This window comes from Lepisma saccharinum, chromosome 30 (assembly GCF_977018435.1).
Source record: "Lepisma saccharinum chromosome 30, izLepSacc3.1, whole genome shotgun sequence".
Lineage (NCBI taxonomy): Eukaryota > Metazoa > Arthropoda > Insecta > Zygentoma > Lepismatidae > Lepisma > Lepisma saccharinum.
In genome coordinates this window covers 16,712,629-16,729,659 of record NC_139258.1, presented here as the reverse complement: position 1 = coordinate 16,729,659, position 17,031 = coordinate 16,712,629, and the positions used below count along the sequence as shown (strand labels likewise).

Below are 17,031 nucleotides of genomic sequence, written 5' to 3'. Positions count from 1 at the left end.
CTTCAAGAATTAAAAGAAAACTCAAAACAAGCTGTTGACAACTTCTGCAACATCATACATAAAAATCCATCGCTTAAAAACATATAGGATGTAAGAGAAATTTTAATGAAAATAGTCATGGACAATTTGCACGATAATACTCATGGATCCCACTGTACGTGATGGCACACAGCTATGGTAGGCTATGGTATGTACCAGAGTATAGCTCCGAGGGTATGCGTGCGCTGTTGTAGAGTAGAACGAGTGTCTGAAATTCGCCGAGATGTTTGCATCAGATTTTTGCTATCCTTTTCATGTCATCAAGTAATAACTATAATAAGGGTAATAATAAAAAAAAGATACGAGGTCCGTGACGGACTGTTTCTAAACGTTTTTCCGGATTGGATGATTTCCCGTCGTAGAAATTGGAATTCGTCGTTCACAAAGTTAGGAGAGGTTGGGGGAAGGGGGAAGGAGGGGGGATAGTTTACGTGATGCAAGTCATTGCGATGTTGTGAAAGGTAGGTACAATCCGAGTGAGGATTGGACTGGAATCAGAGAAAAAGAAAGTCACATAAACTTAAGCTTCCAGTTGGTTGGGTGAAAAAGCAGGAACGGGGAGAGAGGTGAGGCGGGAGTTTCGTGAGGTACTTTTTTTTTCCTTCTTTACATTGACGGAAACTCATGTTGGCGCCAACGATTTACTACTTCTGATGAGTGTGATGACTTTACTGGAGAGAGACGATTAATGACGTCAGGTAGACAAAGCGCCCCCTCCATATACACTAACCAGATAGACGTGAAGTTTACCAGTCTGTACGAACACTTTGCAGTAGTGACATGTACATTGGGAGATCGTTCCTTTTGTGGGATGAATTTACAGTGTTACCTGTAAGTATATACATTTTTACATCTATCAGTTAGGTGCAACATGACAGATTTGAAAGTTCGGTACAACAATGAATATGAATAGTACTTTATTAGTAACTATAAGATATGATCCTTTTATATCGTATTTATGTGTTCCAAACGTAAATGTATATTCCATCGTGCTTCATTTTTCACTGGCTTGACTTGCGTAGTTGAAAGTCCTAATTCTTAATTTCAAATGTAAAGTGATTATACCTGAACAGGCTTGCCAGATCTTGCAAGTTACATTAAGCAATCGATCTCTGTTGTCAGTTTCAGTCGCACATTAATGAGCAAGTTTAGTCACGAAATTATTCTCCTGGCATTTGCCTCCTGCTTTAGATATGTCTCGGTTTTTTATTTAACATCGTCAGTTACTGTTGTAAATCCATTTGAACAGGTTCAGAATTTATAGCATAGAAGCAAACACCAACACGAAAGTCGTTTCGAATTTTACGTGCTTTTACGTTATAAGGCGATGAATGTAAAATCAAGTTCGTATTAATGTCTGTGTTTGGATATTTGAATAACGTCTAGACAAGTAAACCAGAATGATATGGAATTACTGTGTGACCAGGTTTAGAAGAATGTGACTAGTCATGTATGTGTGTTCATAATTTCGTTTAGCCTAATGAGTGAAGTAGAATGGCAAGCAACCACCGTATCGCAATTCATGATTCCCAATTATCAGACATGTAGATCTTTCCTTGTGGAAATACTTACTTTAATTTTTCGTTTAAAATGCACCTTTTCCAAGGTGCTAGATTCAAATTGTTTCGGTTCTCGATTTTCTCCGACTTAGCATAGGCAATTTTATAGTATGTTAATTTACTCTTTCTATCTGAGTTTTGAGATTTTAAGTTCACTTTATGCAGAGAAAGGCTAATCAGGACTGGACCTACAGTTTAAAGTGGGATCCGAACCACTATGTGCTTCCAGCGGATGATAGTTACGACGCTACCATCTTACTATCTAGAATTTAGAAGTATTTGTCGCTTGCGATGCAGTCAATTCCAATTTAAAGTTTTTTTTCACCTCGAGTATCAGTACTAGAGCACGTCTCATTTTTATAGTTTACTTAATACATGTTTTTAGCATTTTGATTTTGCTTTTTGTTATTTAGTATAGCTTTTATGCCACTTTTGATTAATCGTGAAGATGATTGATGATATGATGTAATTTATGAAGGTACACTCACAAAGAACACCCACTCCCAAGGCGGGATCCGACCCTGGTGTCCTGGGTATTTTAATGGAAGTTACATTTGTATGTGGCTATATACCGCAATTTTCGTTCCTACATGTCTTCACTTTTCTAGGCAGTATTGCTTTAATCGGCAACTATAGAAATAGAAAGCACTATCACTTCTAGTACATGCGTACGATTGTGTGATTCTGTTATATTTTTAAAATACTTTCCTCCCAGACGAGTTGTTTGTTTTCATCGCGGATACATTGAACTCACCGTTCAAAATAGTGCAACACCAAGAAAGATGCTTTCACCGGAAGTATAGAGGATCTTTTTATTGTCTTGACCTTGTCTCTTTCTTCGAGGGAAATCCCCACGTCAATAGCAGTGCCAATCATGCACACATGGGTTAGTATGCGAAGGCTGCACCAAACAAGAAACAAACCGGATTTATTAAATCGCTGTCAGGGTCGGAACGAGAAGGTGGATATCGGTGGAAAGTTTCTTCTGATTTACACAAGAGACACTAGACAATATTAGCCTCGATTTTAAATGACGCGTACTCACACTTTTTCCGATTTCAAACAAAGCTCTTGTAAAGGCTCAAATAGACAAAAAGAATCGTTGAACAACCAGGACAACAGGTTGCTTAGTTTAGTAATGTTTCATTTACAGCGCTACCCAATAATGAATGTCAGTTTCTTCTTGTCCACGAAAGAGGGTGGATCATCTTTCATCGTAATATTTGGTATTAATTTGAATTCAAAATAGACAAGAAACTCCAACACGGCAAATATTATCCACTACAAACTATGTCTTGGCCATACTGAAGTGTTAACCTTGCCATAGATGAGGGAAACGCTGATATCAAGTATGATATTCGGGATTTTTGATGTCAGGGTATTATTAAGAGCACTGTTAGGCATAAAATGAAGTCGAACTTTTAACATAATGACAATATGTATAGACATATGCATACTTTAAAAAGCAAGTGTCTAAGAGTTGTAGTAACTGAGGACAACATAGAAAATTAACCCCCTCACATGTACCATTATTCTTGTAGTTTCAAAAGATTATGTAGTTTGCCGCTGATCCGTATTGTACTCAGAGTTCAGACCATAATGTTGGAATTCATTAAAACACATCTGTTCAAATTGGCTCTGTACAACTGAAGAAGACAAAATGGCTTTCCAAATATGCCGTTACTACCCATTGTTGGAGATACTTGATAATTTCCATTATGTATTCTTCTATACACGTTATATTGTATAAAATGTTGAAGCTAGACAGGTATGGCACGATTACTACAAGCATCTGTCGACTCTTCAAACTCAAAGTATTAAGAACCATTTAATGTTTACTTAGAAGAAATTTGATTATAACTCGTGCTAATATCCTGGTCATTGGATTATTGTTTTTTATGTTTTTCTTTTATTTAGAATTGCCGCTTTAAGCAACCTTTCCATGACTATTTACTCGTATTGTATGTAATTCATATTTTACATCTCCCCGCTTTTTGTTGTACCTTTGCCCAACTGTCTTCCCTACAAACACATCTACACAAATTCCACATTTTCTAAAGAAAGTCAATATGTATCCTACTGTCGGATTACGTTTATGTATCAACGATCCCAAGCACTGTTGAAGAGTGAATGAATGAATGAATTACATTTTTTGGGTTCATCGGCACAGATGGCCATTTTCCAGCCTTCAGTGGCGGGTGTAAGGAGTGACCCTTTTCGAAGACACTCAAATGTAAACCTTACTTCCACGCAATACACCCTGGACTACATTTTGCAGACTGACGAGGCTTAGCGTCTGCATCCATGGCCAGTAGAATCCTGTATAAGACTTTTGTTTATTCCGTCCTGGCGGCGATTAGGGGGCGAGGGGATGGCAGTTGCCCCCCACACTTTTCGCCACATTTGCACCCGCACTATGCTAAACCTTATATACAAAGGGAAATATATTGTCTTTGTCCCCCAGTTTTGGAACCCAATCGCCGCCACGCGGGCCATATTTGTGTTTGATTGTCCCTTCATCTCATCTCATCACCTTGCATCCTCATCTTCGCAATTAGCAAAAAGTGGTAGAAACGCGAAGTAAAATAAATCAATTCAATCAATCAATCCATTCTTCAATGTAAACGGGGAAATATTCCCTTATCTAAAGTCTTTACCTGAGAATTAAAAAAAAAAGGGTGTAAAATTCCCCTTGAGAAATGTTAAAATACAAGACAAACACAACACATTTAGAAGGTCAGGCTACACTAAAACTTTCTCTTAGACAGTGAAAGAGATCCGCTATTCTCAAAAAGCTGATAACATTACTTAAAACACTGTCATCAGCCAACAAGGATGATAAACAGTTGGAAAGATGAAAAGCCTGTCTGAGGAAAGGAATCAAACAGTTTCTAAGTCTTCTGTAGAATGTTTCACGTGTTAGTGCCCAGGTCCTTGGATTATGTCTCAACCGGTCGACACCTATCTTCTTTTTTGTCTTGTGCCTGAACACGAACTTTGTTCTTCTGTGACTGTTGCTGCACGATTTTCGAACTGGTTCTTCCTCTTGGAATATCCAATAGGGGGCCTCTTGGGAGTTGCTCGAGCCGGAAGAGCTTACCGGAAGGTATTCGACGTACGTTTGGCATCTTGGAAGCAGTGACATGTTCACGTGTGTTTTTTTCTAGCAGCCTTGATGTCACAACAAATATACCGGAAGAGAAGCGGAAGAATTGCTACTTTCTTCTTTGTTTCAGCCGGGCTATCCATTGTTGTCAATGCATATTTTGGGTGTACCTTTCCCCATTTTTTTTACCTTTATGAAATGGTGCAAGTTTTTACCGTCGCCATTGTACTTCGTATGCAAGAGGTTGAGTTTATTGATAGCTTGATGGCGTTATTACAAACTCTGTGGCCGTCTGGTTTGGTGGCGTGTGCAGACGTCGGGATTCACAGGTACAGTTTAAGTTTTTCTATTGTTCTACACCTTTCTAGGTTTGGCTTTGGCGTGAGTAATGTATATTTGTGCAGGTACACCAGAGTCAGTGTAAGACGGAAAGTATTAACAGTTTCACGTTAATAACTCGGGGCACATAAGTTTTGCTTGTTTGTTTAAGTCTACTTTACGCACATAAACACTAGTCTCGACTGACACACAACTGGTATCGTATACAAACCTAATGTGAATAAAACAGCAATCTAAAAGATTACACACTATGCAATTTATTTTTAGTTGTATGCTTCCAAACATGCAACAATTTCTGTTTATACACTTTTATCAGCTTGCCAAAGTAGAAATGTAGACTTACAGCGGATAAAATACGTAAGGTGACATGATCTTTCAAAATTTGTAATCAGAGTTTAGCTACCTTTAATATTTTAGCCCGTTATTTGTTAGATAAATTTGACGTGAGCCGATTGCTACTGTATGACGACACATAGTGATCAAACCAGTTGTAGTTAAACTTCACTCTGACACTAAATGCCTGTGTTCCTGCACCAAACCCAGCGTTTCGCATACATTTCTTCACATTACGCTGATTATAAGGAGGTTAGAGATATGGAGGTAGGGTAGATGGATTGTTTTCTTCGTGATGACGTAATGACGGTTAAAAGCGAATTTATTAATGAATCGAATATGAAACCTATGAGTTTAGCAAAGGACAGGGTGTATGCAAAAACCGTGTACGTTACAAGCGTTAAAGGACAACATTTCTGCTGAAATCAGGAACATCACCGGATAAACTCTGCGGCGAGTCACGGAGAATATGCAAACGCGGGTGCAGGCGTGCCTTCTTGGAAATGGCGGACACTTTCAACACATGCTATGATCACAATGAAAAATCAACGGCACACTATCCAAGGTACGTCATGTATAAATTACGTTAATATTTGTATGGTATGTTTCATATTACAGCTCATTTTGTCGGGCCGGTTCTAAAAGAATCACCCGGTATATACAAACGTTTGAACACGGCAATTTTGACACCACATATCTTGAACAACGGCTGGGGCTTCGACGTGCTAACCACACGTCACATCATTACCAGTTGAAGAACTCCACACTTCTAGGGAGGATTGTGGGAGGGAGACTGGCAGCCGGGAGATGGGCCCAGGCCCTTTCGAGGGCTGTCGAGACATGGGTTATTATTATTATTATTATTATTATTATTATTATATCTTGAACAAGATGATAGAGGCGCATGAACCATGAGATTGAGATATCAGAATTCCTATTTTAAACATCCATATGAAATGAACATCCAAGAGAACCGATGAACAGGAGTTGATGTAAGGCGTGCTCAACCGCCAGTTTCAATACATTTTCTCAAGCTCCAATTCTGGCGTGGTTCTGGTCTGTTCATTTACCGGCCGTCTGCCACAGCCCTGTTTATCATGAACTAATCATGTTTCGCCATTTTTATAAGCAAATTTCGATCTATACTATGGCGCATTGGCCTCATCGGACACTGTCGTACGAAACGGGGAGCAGACGGGGCTACAGCCTATCCCGAAAGCTTCAGAAAATCAAAATTTCGAATGATAGCGTCCTCTCCGATGGCGTAGTTGTAACGTCGTCGCCTAATCAAGGGATACTGGATTTGATACCCAGTGGAGGCACGTGTCAGTGTTTCGGATCCCACATTAAACTGTAGGTCCAGTCCCTGTTAGCATATCTGTGCATAAAGTGGACTTAAAACAACAAATCAAATCAAATCGAGTGATAGCAGTGAAGAACTCTGTAAAAGCAAAGTCGTAAATGAAACTTCCCTTAAAATGACCCCCAATTGCCATTTTGGTCTTAGAACAACAATTAAAACAAAAGTTAAAGATCGTAATTACGAAATATTTTATAGTGTATCTCACCTTCCCCCTAGAACGTAGCTATGTAATTCCACCCCTTTCCGAAAAAAATCTGCGTATGTCCTAGTCTCGGAATGTCTCGTATTGAACTTTGCCGCACCTTCTCTTTTCGTCCATCCTCCTACTCCATCCACCTGGTCGCCTCCTGTCAGCTCCATAGCTTACCTGTAATCAGAAAACAATACCGTCATTTGTTCCATTTCAACCCCCCCCCCCCTCTCTGGAAATTCGTATCGTTCATTTCAAGTTACTAAAAATCAGCATGTTATTTTTATTGTTAATAATGGAAATAAAGTTGAGTTAGTTTTTATTCGAACAGAATAACGACGTATAAAATGCGTTAAATGGAAAAACATTAGTGTAAAATACACATACTTTAATCCAAAGAATAAATGTTTTCACAGTGTTCCAAAAACTAGAGTTTTATGTGAGGTGTCACACATCATAAACACTATGGCAAAAATTTCCCCATAACATTTAAAGCTTTCATAACAAAATAAAATAACTTTGCATTTAGCGACACTAACTAATAAATGTAAAATAATAATAAAAACAGTTATGCTGGATATTCACTCATCTTGTGGATCGAGTAAAGTCTCCGCTAGGACATGAAATAATAAATTTGAAATACAATTTGTTTATTTTTATTACTTTATAATAGTTATTATTTTATATGGATAAGTATGATAATAATAATTATTATTGTTTCTACTAGTCACGTTTTATCAATTGACTGCGCCCCCCCACAAAAATTTCTGGCGACGCCTATGATGCGTATACAGTAGATGAGCCAACTCAGCTGCAAAACGTCTAATAGTAACGTTATATATGAATACTTAACTTCACGCGGAAAGATGCCGATCTAAGACAGTAAATCCAGTAACATATGATTAAAATTGCTTTTAACCGCCTGCAAATACTAAGTTTGAAACCTTCTCACTGTCGTAGCTGTAACCTTGGCCGTTGCCATGGAGATATTAACTTAAGAGGAACGCATCAACACCCTCTTGGGAATCAATCGCGCCGAGATTTCTTCAGCCTTTCGGCTAGTACGTGACGTCATCACGGTCATGGCCAGCTTGGCCGTATTGGGCTTATACGTGGCTCGGCCCGTACGAGGTCTGTTCAAAACGAATGAAACTTTTGAAACAGCTGAGACGAATACGTTATTTCACTAGTGGCGCCGCGTGGTGGGATTCTTTAACACTAATTTTCCGTTTGATGTATCACTGCATGTTGTTTAGTTCATGTTTTACAGCTGTTTATGTAATTCTATGTTCGATGCTTGTTATAATTTTTGAAAATAAATTACGAATATAATGTTGAAGCCTGGATTTATACCCATGTGGAGGCCCGGGGCTAACATAAACGTGAATGTCCTCTATATACCATTTCAGACATAAATTTTAGGCGAAGTTATGCCAGATGGTTATGTATATTTTTTATGTTTTCAGCACATTTCAAATATTTTAAAAAATGTAGTGACCCTCTTAAGATGGTCCTGGAACTGTAGACCCTAAATTCCCTTCCTAATTCAGGGACCCTCACCAAGGTAAAATTTCTTTCCTACCGGGGATGGTTTTTATCCCATTCCAAGAGAACAATATGATTGCTACATTTGCAACACAAACATTTCACAAGTGCAAGCTTGTAAGCAACTTTTGATTCTTCCAAACATCGTAAGTACTGTACAATGACGCTGTTCATTGCCAAACTTTACCGATGGCGGCGCCAGCATAGTTGTGTCCAAAGAGGATTTCGTTCGTCATTTGGTTGCCCTAAGCTTTACATTGTAGGTCTACTCATTGTGCTATTCAAACGTTATTTTCACCCCTTTGCATGCACGAGAAAAGATGCGTGGTTTCACTCAAGCCCATTATTTCTAATCTGCTAATTAGAACCCTTTGGTATAATTAGGCATATAAACAAGTTATTAGGTCACTGTAATAAGAAATTTGCCATCACTAATCATTTCAGCATGATCTCTTTGTGTCCCGGAACCAGAAATCAAGCTCATTTCCTAGAATGGTAAATCTAGGTAGATCCGTAATGGATAAGCCATATTGATTGGGTCTTGGGGGCAATTATGGACAATTGTGATGTTACATATAATACAGCCATCATTTGGAAATTATTGAATGTGAATACGTATGAACTTGTAATGCATAATAATCATTCAGAATTTTTCAATTTTGTAACATGCTCCACAGGTTAATGTCCGAATAGAGCATGTTCAAAAATAAATTGTTCCTGTGAGCATCCTGCAAGTTTTCAAGCTTCAAGGTTTGTCTCTTCCTGTCATTTAGGGTGTTAGGTAAGATGAAAGGGCACGTGAAAAAGATAAGACGGAGAAGAACCACTTAAAGCTGAAAAATAATTAAGAAAGGCATTTGATTTTCTAAGAATTGAGGTCATAAATAACCATATTTGGCAACAAGAATAATTAAGAACATTTTAATTGTGGGCTCCGACGCATGAATCCACGACTTCAGCGTTTTCACACGCAACACCAACTCCCATATGGACGCAAATAGTTTTTAGGGCGTTGTCCAGATGGACTGATCTGCTTAGCCTTACAGTTGTCTTCAAACATGTCACGATTCATTCTACAAGTTGTCATTTATGTGTTTTCAAGGTTGTCTTTCTATCACGATTTTCTGCAGCAAAACAGGTATTGTATGCAACAGGTGAACATTTCGCGTGTTGTTTGATTTTGAAACGTACATCGTACATCACAGAAGCTTACTTGATACTTCCATGTATGTACAAATGCACCTTACACACTAGTGTTACTTTTACCTTTCTCTGATTTTCTATTTCCCCCTCAAAAATATCGAGAATATTATTATTTTAGAATATATGTTCAGGGGCTTGCCATGGAAAAATTCAGGGAGGGGTTTTGACAGGGTCGAAATTTTCGTAGGTGAATGCTTTCCCGAAATGGGAATCTGGTTTAAGAATTGGGGTTCAATTCCGGTACCGATTTTTTAAAGTGGATTTAAAGTTTAAGAAAGTTTTCATTACAAAATAGTGCAGTAAGCTGCTTGGATAACAATTCTACTCCATATGTGTGCAAGAAATTGAGGTCATTACGATTTAAATATTGCGATGTGAAAGAAGTGCGCAATGAAAACTAGTTTTTCATATATTATGCTTTATTTTTAGTACTACAATTACGAAGATATTTCAGGGTGATCACGTTTGGCCGAGGTATAGAAAGTGTGGGGCCCTTGCTCCACGCTAACTACTTTCTAAGCATGGTGAAATGAAACATGTACATGTGTGTGTTGTTAGGATGTAGCTTTTATTATATGTGATTTAATTGAAATGCTCATATATTGCCTGCCTGCATTATAACACATTAGTTTCGAAGTAAAATAACGCCTTGCTTTTTGTATAAAATAGCAGTGATGTGTCACCGTTAAAAGGAAAGTATCTTGTAACATGTTACGTTGTTTCGACCAACTCCCAAACTCTGATTTCAAAGTGGAATACGCGGGCCTCCGTGGCGGAATGCTTAGTACACCACGCTACGACGTCAGAGATCCCGGGTTCGAATCCTGGTCTGGGCATGGGTGTTCTTTGTGAGTCTCTCTTCATCAGTTTCATCATATCATCACTCATCCTCATATTTGCGATTAGCCAAAAGTGGCAGAAATGCGAAGTAAAATAAACAAAATCAATCAATCAATCAAAGTGGAATATACACAGATGGGTCTCATCGGGCATTTTTGTGTTCAGATATTTCGTGTGACGTAGGCTGGAGGCTCTCGCAAATTTCCAATAAATAACAATTCTGAGTCTATTTTTCCCCAGTTAAGACTGTGAAAGAAAAATTCAACGTAATATAAAGCACATGTAGTAAATTCTTTGCATAAGACCGTTCAAATTATAAAATTCTTCAGAAATTGAAGAGTCTTCATGTTACGTCATGCAATCGTTTTCGTCGGATATCCCGGACGAGCCCCCATTTGTGTAATTTCCACTTTGAATATACATTATTATTAAGACATGAATAAATTCGTCCAATACTTCTTCACAATACTTTTTCCATTCGCAGGTTTCCACCAGAGTTTCTCAGAAGTATTTCATTTCAGCAAGTAACACGTGTAAGTAATTAACATTCTTCATCAAAACATGCTTGTTTAATTATATTTCTAGTAAAGGCTACTGACAGGTTGACCTTCTTATTTGCAGAAAATGTGCTCCAAACCTTTTTCTTTCAATGTGACCGTTTCTTTAATTGCATTTTACGTTTAGGTATTAAATGAACAAGTCGGGAAACATTTACCTAAATTCTACAAGAAAAATATAATTTCTTACTCCATTACACTGAATTTCCACAATCATATCTAGAATCAAGATTTATATAGTAAAGTTAGGCCACAACCTAAAGAAGCTCTTTCATTTGGCACCACGTTTCTTTCCTTTTTGCCTTTTTTGTTTTGACAACTATTCACCTCACAGTCATTTTTTTAAAAAAATGTATAACGTGTTATATTAATTCACACACACGTTTGATTGATTGATTTTCTTTATTTTACTTCGCTTTTTTGTGCCACTTTTGGCTAATTTGCGAAGATGGGGTTGAGTGATGATATGATGAGATTGCTGAATGAACACTCACAGACATCCATGCCCAGGCCGGAATTCGAACCCGGCACCCCTGGCGTGTATAGCGATGTGTTAACCACTCCGCCACGGGGACTGGCTAATACACACACACGTCATATAATTACATTCTATTTCATATATTGGTACGGGGGTCCTGGGTTCGATACCCGGTGGAGGCACATAGTGGTTCGGATCCCACTTTAAACTGTAGGTCCAGTCTCGATTAGCCTTACTGTGCATAAAGTGGACTTAAAACACCAAATCAATCATATGTTGGTACGGCTCTCGGTACGCATGTATTTCCTATGTAGCATGTATGAACAGTTCAAATTATCACCACCAGTTGGATATGTGGCGCTGATATTTATTGATCACGCTGTCTTACGCTTTCAATGGGTCATTCATATTGACGACTCTCATATTGAACACTGTTGTACAGACACAAATTGAAAATCAATTTTGCATATTCAATTTGTGGTTGTTGTTATTTCAGCGCCATAGTTCCACCAAGTGGAGAAAAATTGTTGAACTATTTTTTCATCTGCATTCGCTTTCCCATGATCTCCACAGGCTCTATACCAAGTTTCACCGGAAGCCGTTGCTTCGAACGGGCTCCAGAGGGCTCTGAGTAAGGAAACATGAATTCTAATAATTTCGTAACACCCTGTATATAATTTTAAAGCAAATACATTTGCATAAACTGAGAATATATATTAATGTGACTGTATCTAGAATTACGAAAGATCCTTTACGGCTTAGTTACCAATTTCCTTCCGACATGCAAACCAACTCGTCATTAGCTAATTAAATGGATTTAACGAAGAGACCAGGGAGATGGTGGCTCCATCTATTTCCGCAAGTTTTCCTCCTGTTTCCCCAATTACAAGCAAACGCGTGTTGCATCAAAGACTACGCGAATCAAAATATCCTCTGAGGGAATTACGGAAGCTACCTCGTCGAAAGTTGTCTCGACGCGGCGAAAACATGCAAATATATGTTACATTCCCAGTTTGCGGACCAAAGACTAAATGTTAGTTAAATACTTACCAAGGGATATTCGTAAGTACACTTGCATTGCCTTGTAAGAGACACTCGCCCTGTTCGAGATTTGTTTCGATAAATTAAAGCGTTAAACAAATCTTTAAAAACCCTCTCTCCTAAATCAAATTTACTTTACCGTGACCATTCTTCAAGCTTAGCAATCTTCAAGTAATTCTTTATTAATTTATTTATGTATGTATTTATTAATAATATTATCCCGTGGCGCAACAGCCTTTGAGGGCATACCTACTGACCCGCAAGGAGACTCGAAAATTTCTTATTATTGTTTACATTTATTTTTATATATTTTTTTATTATTTTGCATCCTTACTTACTTACCGGATGGGTGAATACGTCGACTAGACCCACTTTAATGGCCAGCACAATCTCCAGATCTCATCCCAATTGACTTTTTCTTTTGAGATATTATAAATGTAAAATATCTTATCAAGAAAATAACACAGTGTTGATAACACGATTCACTTCATAAGATAAGCATACAATAAATTCATAACCATAAGATAGTATATGCAAAGGCGTGCTGGGGTGTTTTTTTGCTCCAGGAATGTATAAATGCTAGATTCCGGCAATAAAAGCCCGTAAGAGATAGTCTGAATTGCTATTTGTGTTTTCCTTATTGTCACTTCATACAGGTAATTGTAACAATCATAACTTTGATGCTTGAGTTCTTGTTTTTAAGTCCGTTTTTATGCACAGACAGGCTAATCGGGAGTGGACCTACAATTTGAAGTGAAATCTGAACCACGATATGCCTCCACCGAGTATCCAACAGCATCCAACTTGTTTACAAGGCGACGATGTTACCAGTACACCATCGGGAAGGGCCAATTATAACTTACAGATTTTCTGCATCTACTTCCGTGGCGGAGTGGTTAGCACAGAACGCCACGACGGAAGGTGTCTCGTGTTCGAATCCTGGTATGTTCATGGGTGTTCTTTGTGAATGTCCCTTCATCAATTCCATCATATCACCAATCATCTTCATCTTCGCGATTAGACAAAAGCAGCAGAAAAGCGAAGTAAAATAGACCATATTAATCGATCAATCAATTTTCCTCCTTCCACGATAGCATAGTGGTAATGTCACCGCATTGTAATCAAGGGGCCACGGTTAATTACGAGGTGGATACCAATTTAAACTGTAGATCCAGTCCCAATTAGCCCATTTGTGCATAAAGTGGACTTAAAGCAAGAACTTAAACAAACAAATTATCTGTATGTTTGCACAACTAAACTGTAGGTAATACCTATTGCTCAATGTGTAAAAACGTACGATGTTTATCTTATTTCATGAAGTATTTTTTTTCTATTTCTGTATCTTTTTAACGTCCCGGTACCATCCATAGTGTTTAATCAAGTCTAATCCAATTTGACTTTACTTGCAATGATGAAATTGTATATTTATTCCTTTCTTTCCTTTAGTTTGACTGCGCGAACTGACGTGTTGCTCAATACCGAAAACCGAAACGATTTCCATTTCACAGACTCTTTGTTCTTTTTTGTTCTTCTTCTTCCACCAATTACATAAAACGCAGAGAGGAAGTCTTGAATAGGACTTTACAAGGGTTCCAGGAAAAATGTATAATGGAAATCGTATAACAAGAAATGGGAAAGAGATTTAATCTTTTGTCTGTAGCAGGCAGAAAAGTGCAATGATACGGGATTTTCTTTGTCCTTCACCTATGATCATTTCGGACTCTCGAGAAACTGTTAGAGAAATTGAGGGAAGGCATGCACCTGCATATAGCTTTAAACGAAGTTTGTGAAGGCCGAAAATGAATTGATATCAGAGCAGAAGACTGACAATAAGCACTGAAAAGCAAGATTCTATGACGATCAGAAGCGCCTGTCTCCCTTTTCGCAATATCAAGTTTCACTCTTCGATGATAATGTCACAAATTCAAAGGCAACCTAACCTACTCATAAGCTCCAGTTCGCTGCATTTTGTGACTGTCTTTGCACTCTCATGTCTACTATCGGATTAAAAATTATAGATACTCGAGTTTGAACTTCAATTAAAAATTAACCAGTTGACCTACATAAAAGGGAGTTACATCAAAATTTAGCGTATTCAATTCTGCATTAGTCTATCCTAGCTAATTTTTTTTCGAGTTTGCCTTCTATTTTTTATCGTTGTGAGAACAAAAATGGGCTGTTTTTTCCTAGTTTTGCAAACGATCGCCATCTTTGAAATTCTGTAAATAAAAAACAGGTTGTCTGATCGTTATGACATTTTAGTAGGGTGCAGGCAAAAAGGTTTTAAACACAATTATTAATTTTCAGGTTTTCAAAATGTCTCCAAAAAACATTATTTTCAATTTTGCCAAACAACTTTTCTTGGTATTGGTTAGTATTACAAATACAATCTTGGTCTTGTTTTGAAGCTCTTTGCATGTTTTTAAAATGCATTATCATTATCAATTCACATTGCGACACCGATTGTATACAGATTTTTATTCAGCTGAGTAAAGATATACGTGGAACGCAAGCATTGAATCGCAGTGCCCGCTGACAGTTTCCGCGGTTTAACGGACCTCGCCACAGAACATCGCTGTGTGCAGTGTTGCCACGTTTCGCGAACAGCTTTACTCCGCTGAATAAAAATCTGTATAAAATCGGTTTCGCAATGTGAATTGACAATGATAATGCATTTTAAATGAAATGTGAAAAATGAACATCAATGTATTGCCTAAGATTTAAACCTATGATGTAGTGCGCTGACACAACAGTCTCTTCCGTCACCGAGTTTATGTTTCTTACACTCTTTTGTTGTATTATGTAAGTTTAATTGCTATGTTTGTTTCTCATGGGTACTGGCAATATTGTACTTTTATACTTCCAGTGGCATTTCCAATGACGGAACGCAAAGCGCAAGCCTTCATGACGTCAGCACTTCTGCTGCTGTTGCTGTTGTCCACCATTGCTGTGTCCGAGGCCAGTCCCTTGGGAATATGCATCAAGAATTGTGCCCAGTGCAAGAAAATGTTCGGTCCTTACTTTGAAGGTCAGCTCTGCGCAGATGCCTGTGTCAAGTTCAAGGGAAAGATCATTCCGGACTGCACAGATGTCGCGTCGATCGCACCGTTCCTTAACAAGTTCGAATAATTTAGCTTTACAACTTCGTGCGAGAAAATGCTTCAGTTTTAAGTTTGTTTAGTCGGATCCCGGCCTGACTGTTGGACTGTGATAATCAGTATTATTTGCTTTAACCTTGGCGAAAGCCTTTTTACTCTTTTAGAAGTGAGTGTTGAACGAAAAAATTGTCATAATTGCAAATCGCTCATGTAACGGGTTATTTTTCAAATAGAAGAAATTACACAATCACAGTTTTTTTGTACTTCATTTTTTGCAGTGTTTTATTTGTGTAGTTTAGTTGTGTTTATAATTATATTTTTGTATTGTTTGTGTTCAGTAGAATAGAATTTTCAAAGTATGAGCAGAGCATATTATGAATTTGTATGTTAAGCATGCTTCAAAAAATATATTTTTATTTGTGGTGTGTAGCCTGTGAAGATACTTAATGAATGGCTCAGAAACAGGTTGTTGTTTTTTATTTTGAAAATGTTCTTTCTCTTTATGTTGTTGGATGTTTACGGTTGAATAGTATTTATTGAAATAACTGCATGCAATTTACCTAAAATAAACTTCCCGTAATGATATTATTATTATGTTGTTATTGTTGTTCAGACATAAAGTTAAGTTCATATTAAGATCTGAGAGGCTAATCCAGACTAGACCTATGATACACCAGTTTCTTTAGAACTTAGCAACAAAGCTACTACTGTAGCAACATTATAGTAGATTGTGAGGCATGAGGATGTACCTCACAAGGAATCGAACCCAGAATTTCTTGTTTACAAGGAAACAACGTCACCGAGAAAGACATACAGGTGAGATATGTTCATTAGATTTCGTATCTGTTATCAATATAGAGAGATATGTAAACTAATTTGACTTGTGAACACAGTTCATAAGTTTTCAAAAGCTAAATTTTCATTATAAAATTCGAGCTACAAGTACGAATTTAATTTTATCCTGGTATTCTCTTTGTTTCTCAACAAGTAATGTTTATTACATCAATACATACTAGTTCTTAATTTACGTCACTTTTCAGTCTCTTTTACGCTATTCGCGATTATCAGGGTGTGATGATTAGATGCAATTAAAGAAGGGACACTCACAAAGAAAGTCCCATGGTAAAGGTAGGAATTGAACGTTAAAAACTGCTAGAATTCTTGATGTTAATCTCCAGCTCTACACAAGGCTATGCTATGGTTTGCTTGCACGATGGGCAACGCTGGTCGGGAGAGACAGGCAACGCCACCTACACCTGGTCAAGTTGAGCCCGGAATGGTTCTGGAGTTACGTGTTGAAGTGGGCGCGGACTTTTTACAGGTTTAGGAATGTTTGAAAG

The 17,031-nt window shown here is 37.8% G+C and overlaps 1 protein-coding gene across 1 annotated transcript; it reads left to right on the top strand.

Moving 5' to 3' along the window:
- Positions 1 to 661: 661 nt before the first annotated feature.
- LOC145982039 (eclosion hormone-like) lies at positions 662 to 16,262 on the top strand. The gene is made up of 3 exons (XM_083115614.1): positions 662 to 870; positions 11,002 to 11,050; positions 15,460 to 16,262. Exons 1-3 carry the CDS (start codon positions 820 to 822, stop codon positions 15,720 to 15,722), a joined length of 363 nt encoding a protein of 120 aa, XP_082971740.1. The 5' UTR covers positions 662 to 819; the 3' UTR covers positions 15,723 to 16,262.
- Positions 16,263 to 17,031: the final 769 nt, after the last annotated feature.

What these genes read in the sequence shown, in the direction of transcription:
- LOC145982039 (XM_083115614.1), top strand. Translation starts at nt 820, where the DNA reads ATGTACATTGGGAGATCGTTCCTTTTGTGGGATGAATTTACAGTGTTA. An exon ending in ATGAATTTACAGTGTTACCT is followed by an intron (nt 871 to 11,001) that starts GTAAGTATATAC and finishes TTCCATTCGCAG; the next exon opens with GTTTCCACCAGAGTTTCTCA. An exon ending in CATTTCAGCAAGTAACACGT is followed by an intron (nt 11,051 to 15,459) that starts GTAAGTAATTAA and finishes TTATACTTCCAG; the next exon opens with TGGCATTTCCAATGACGGAA.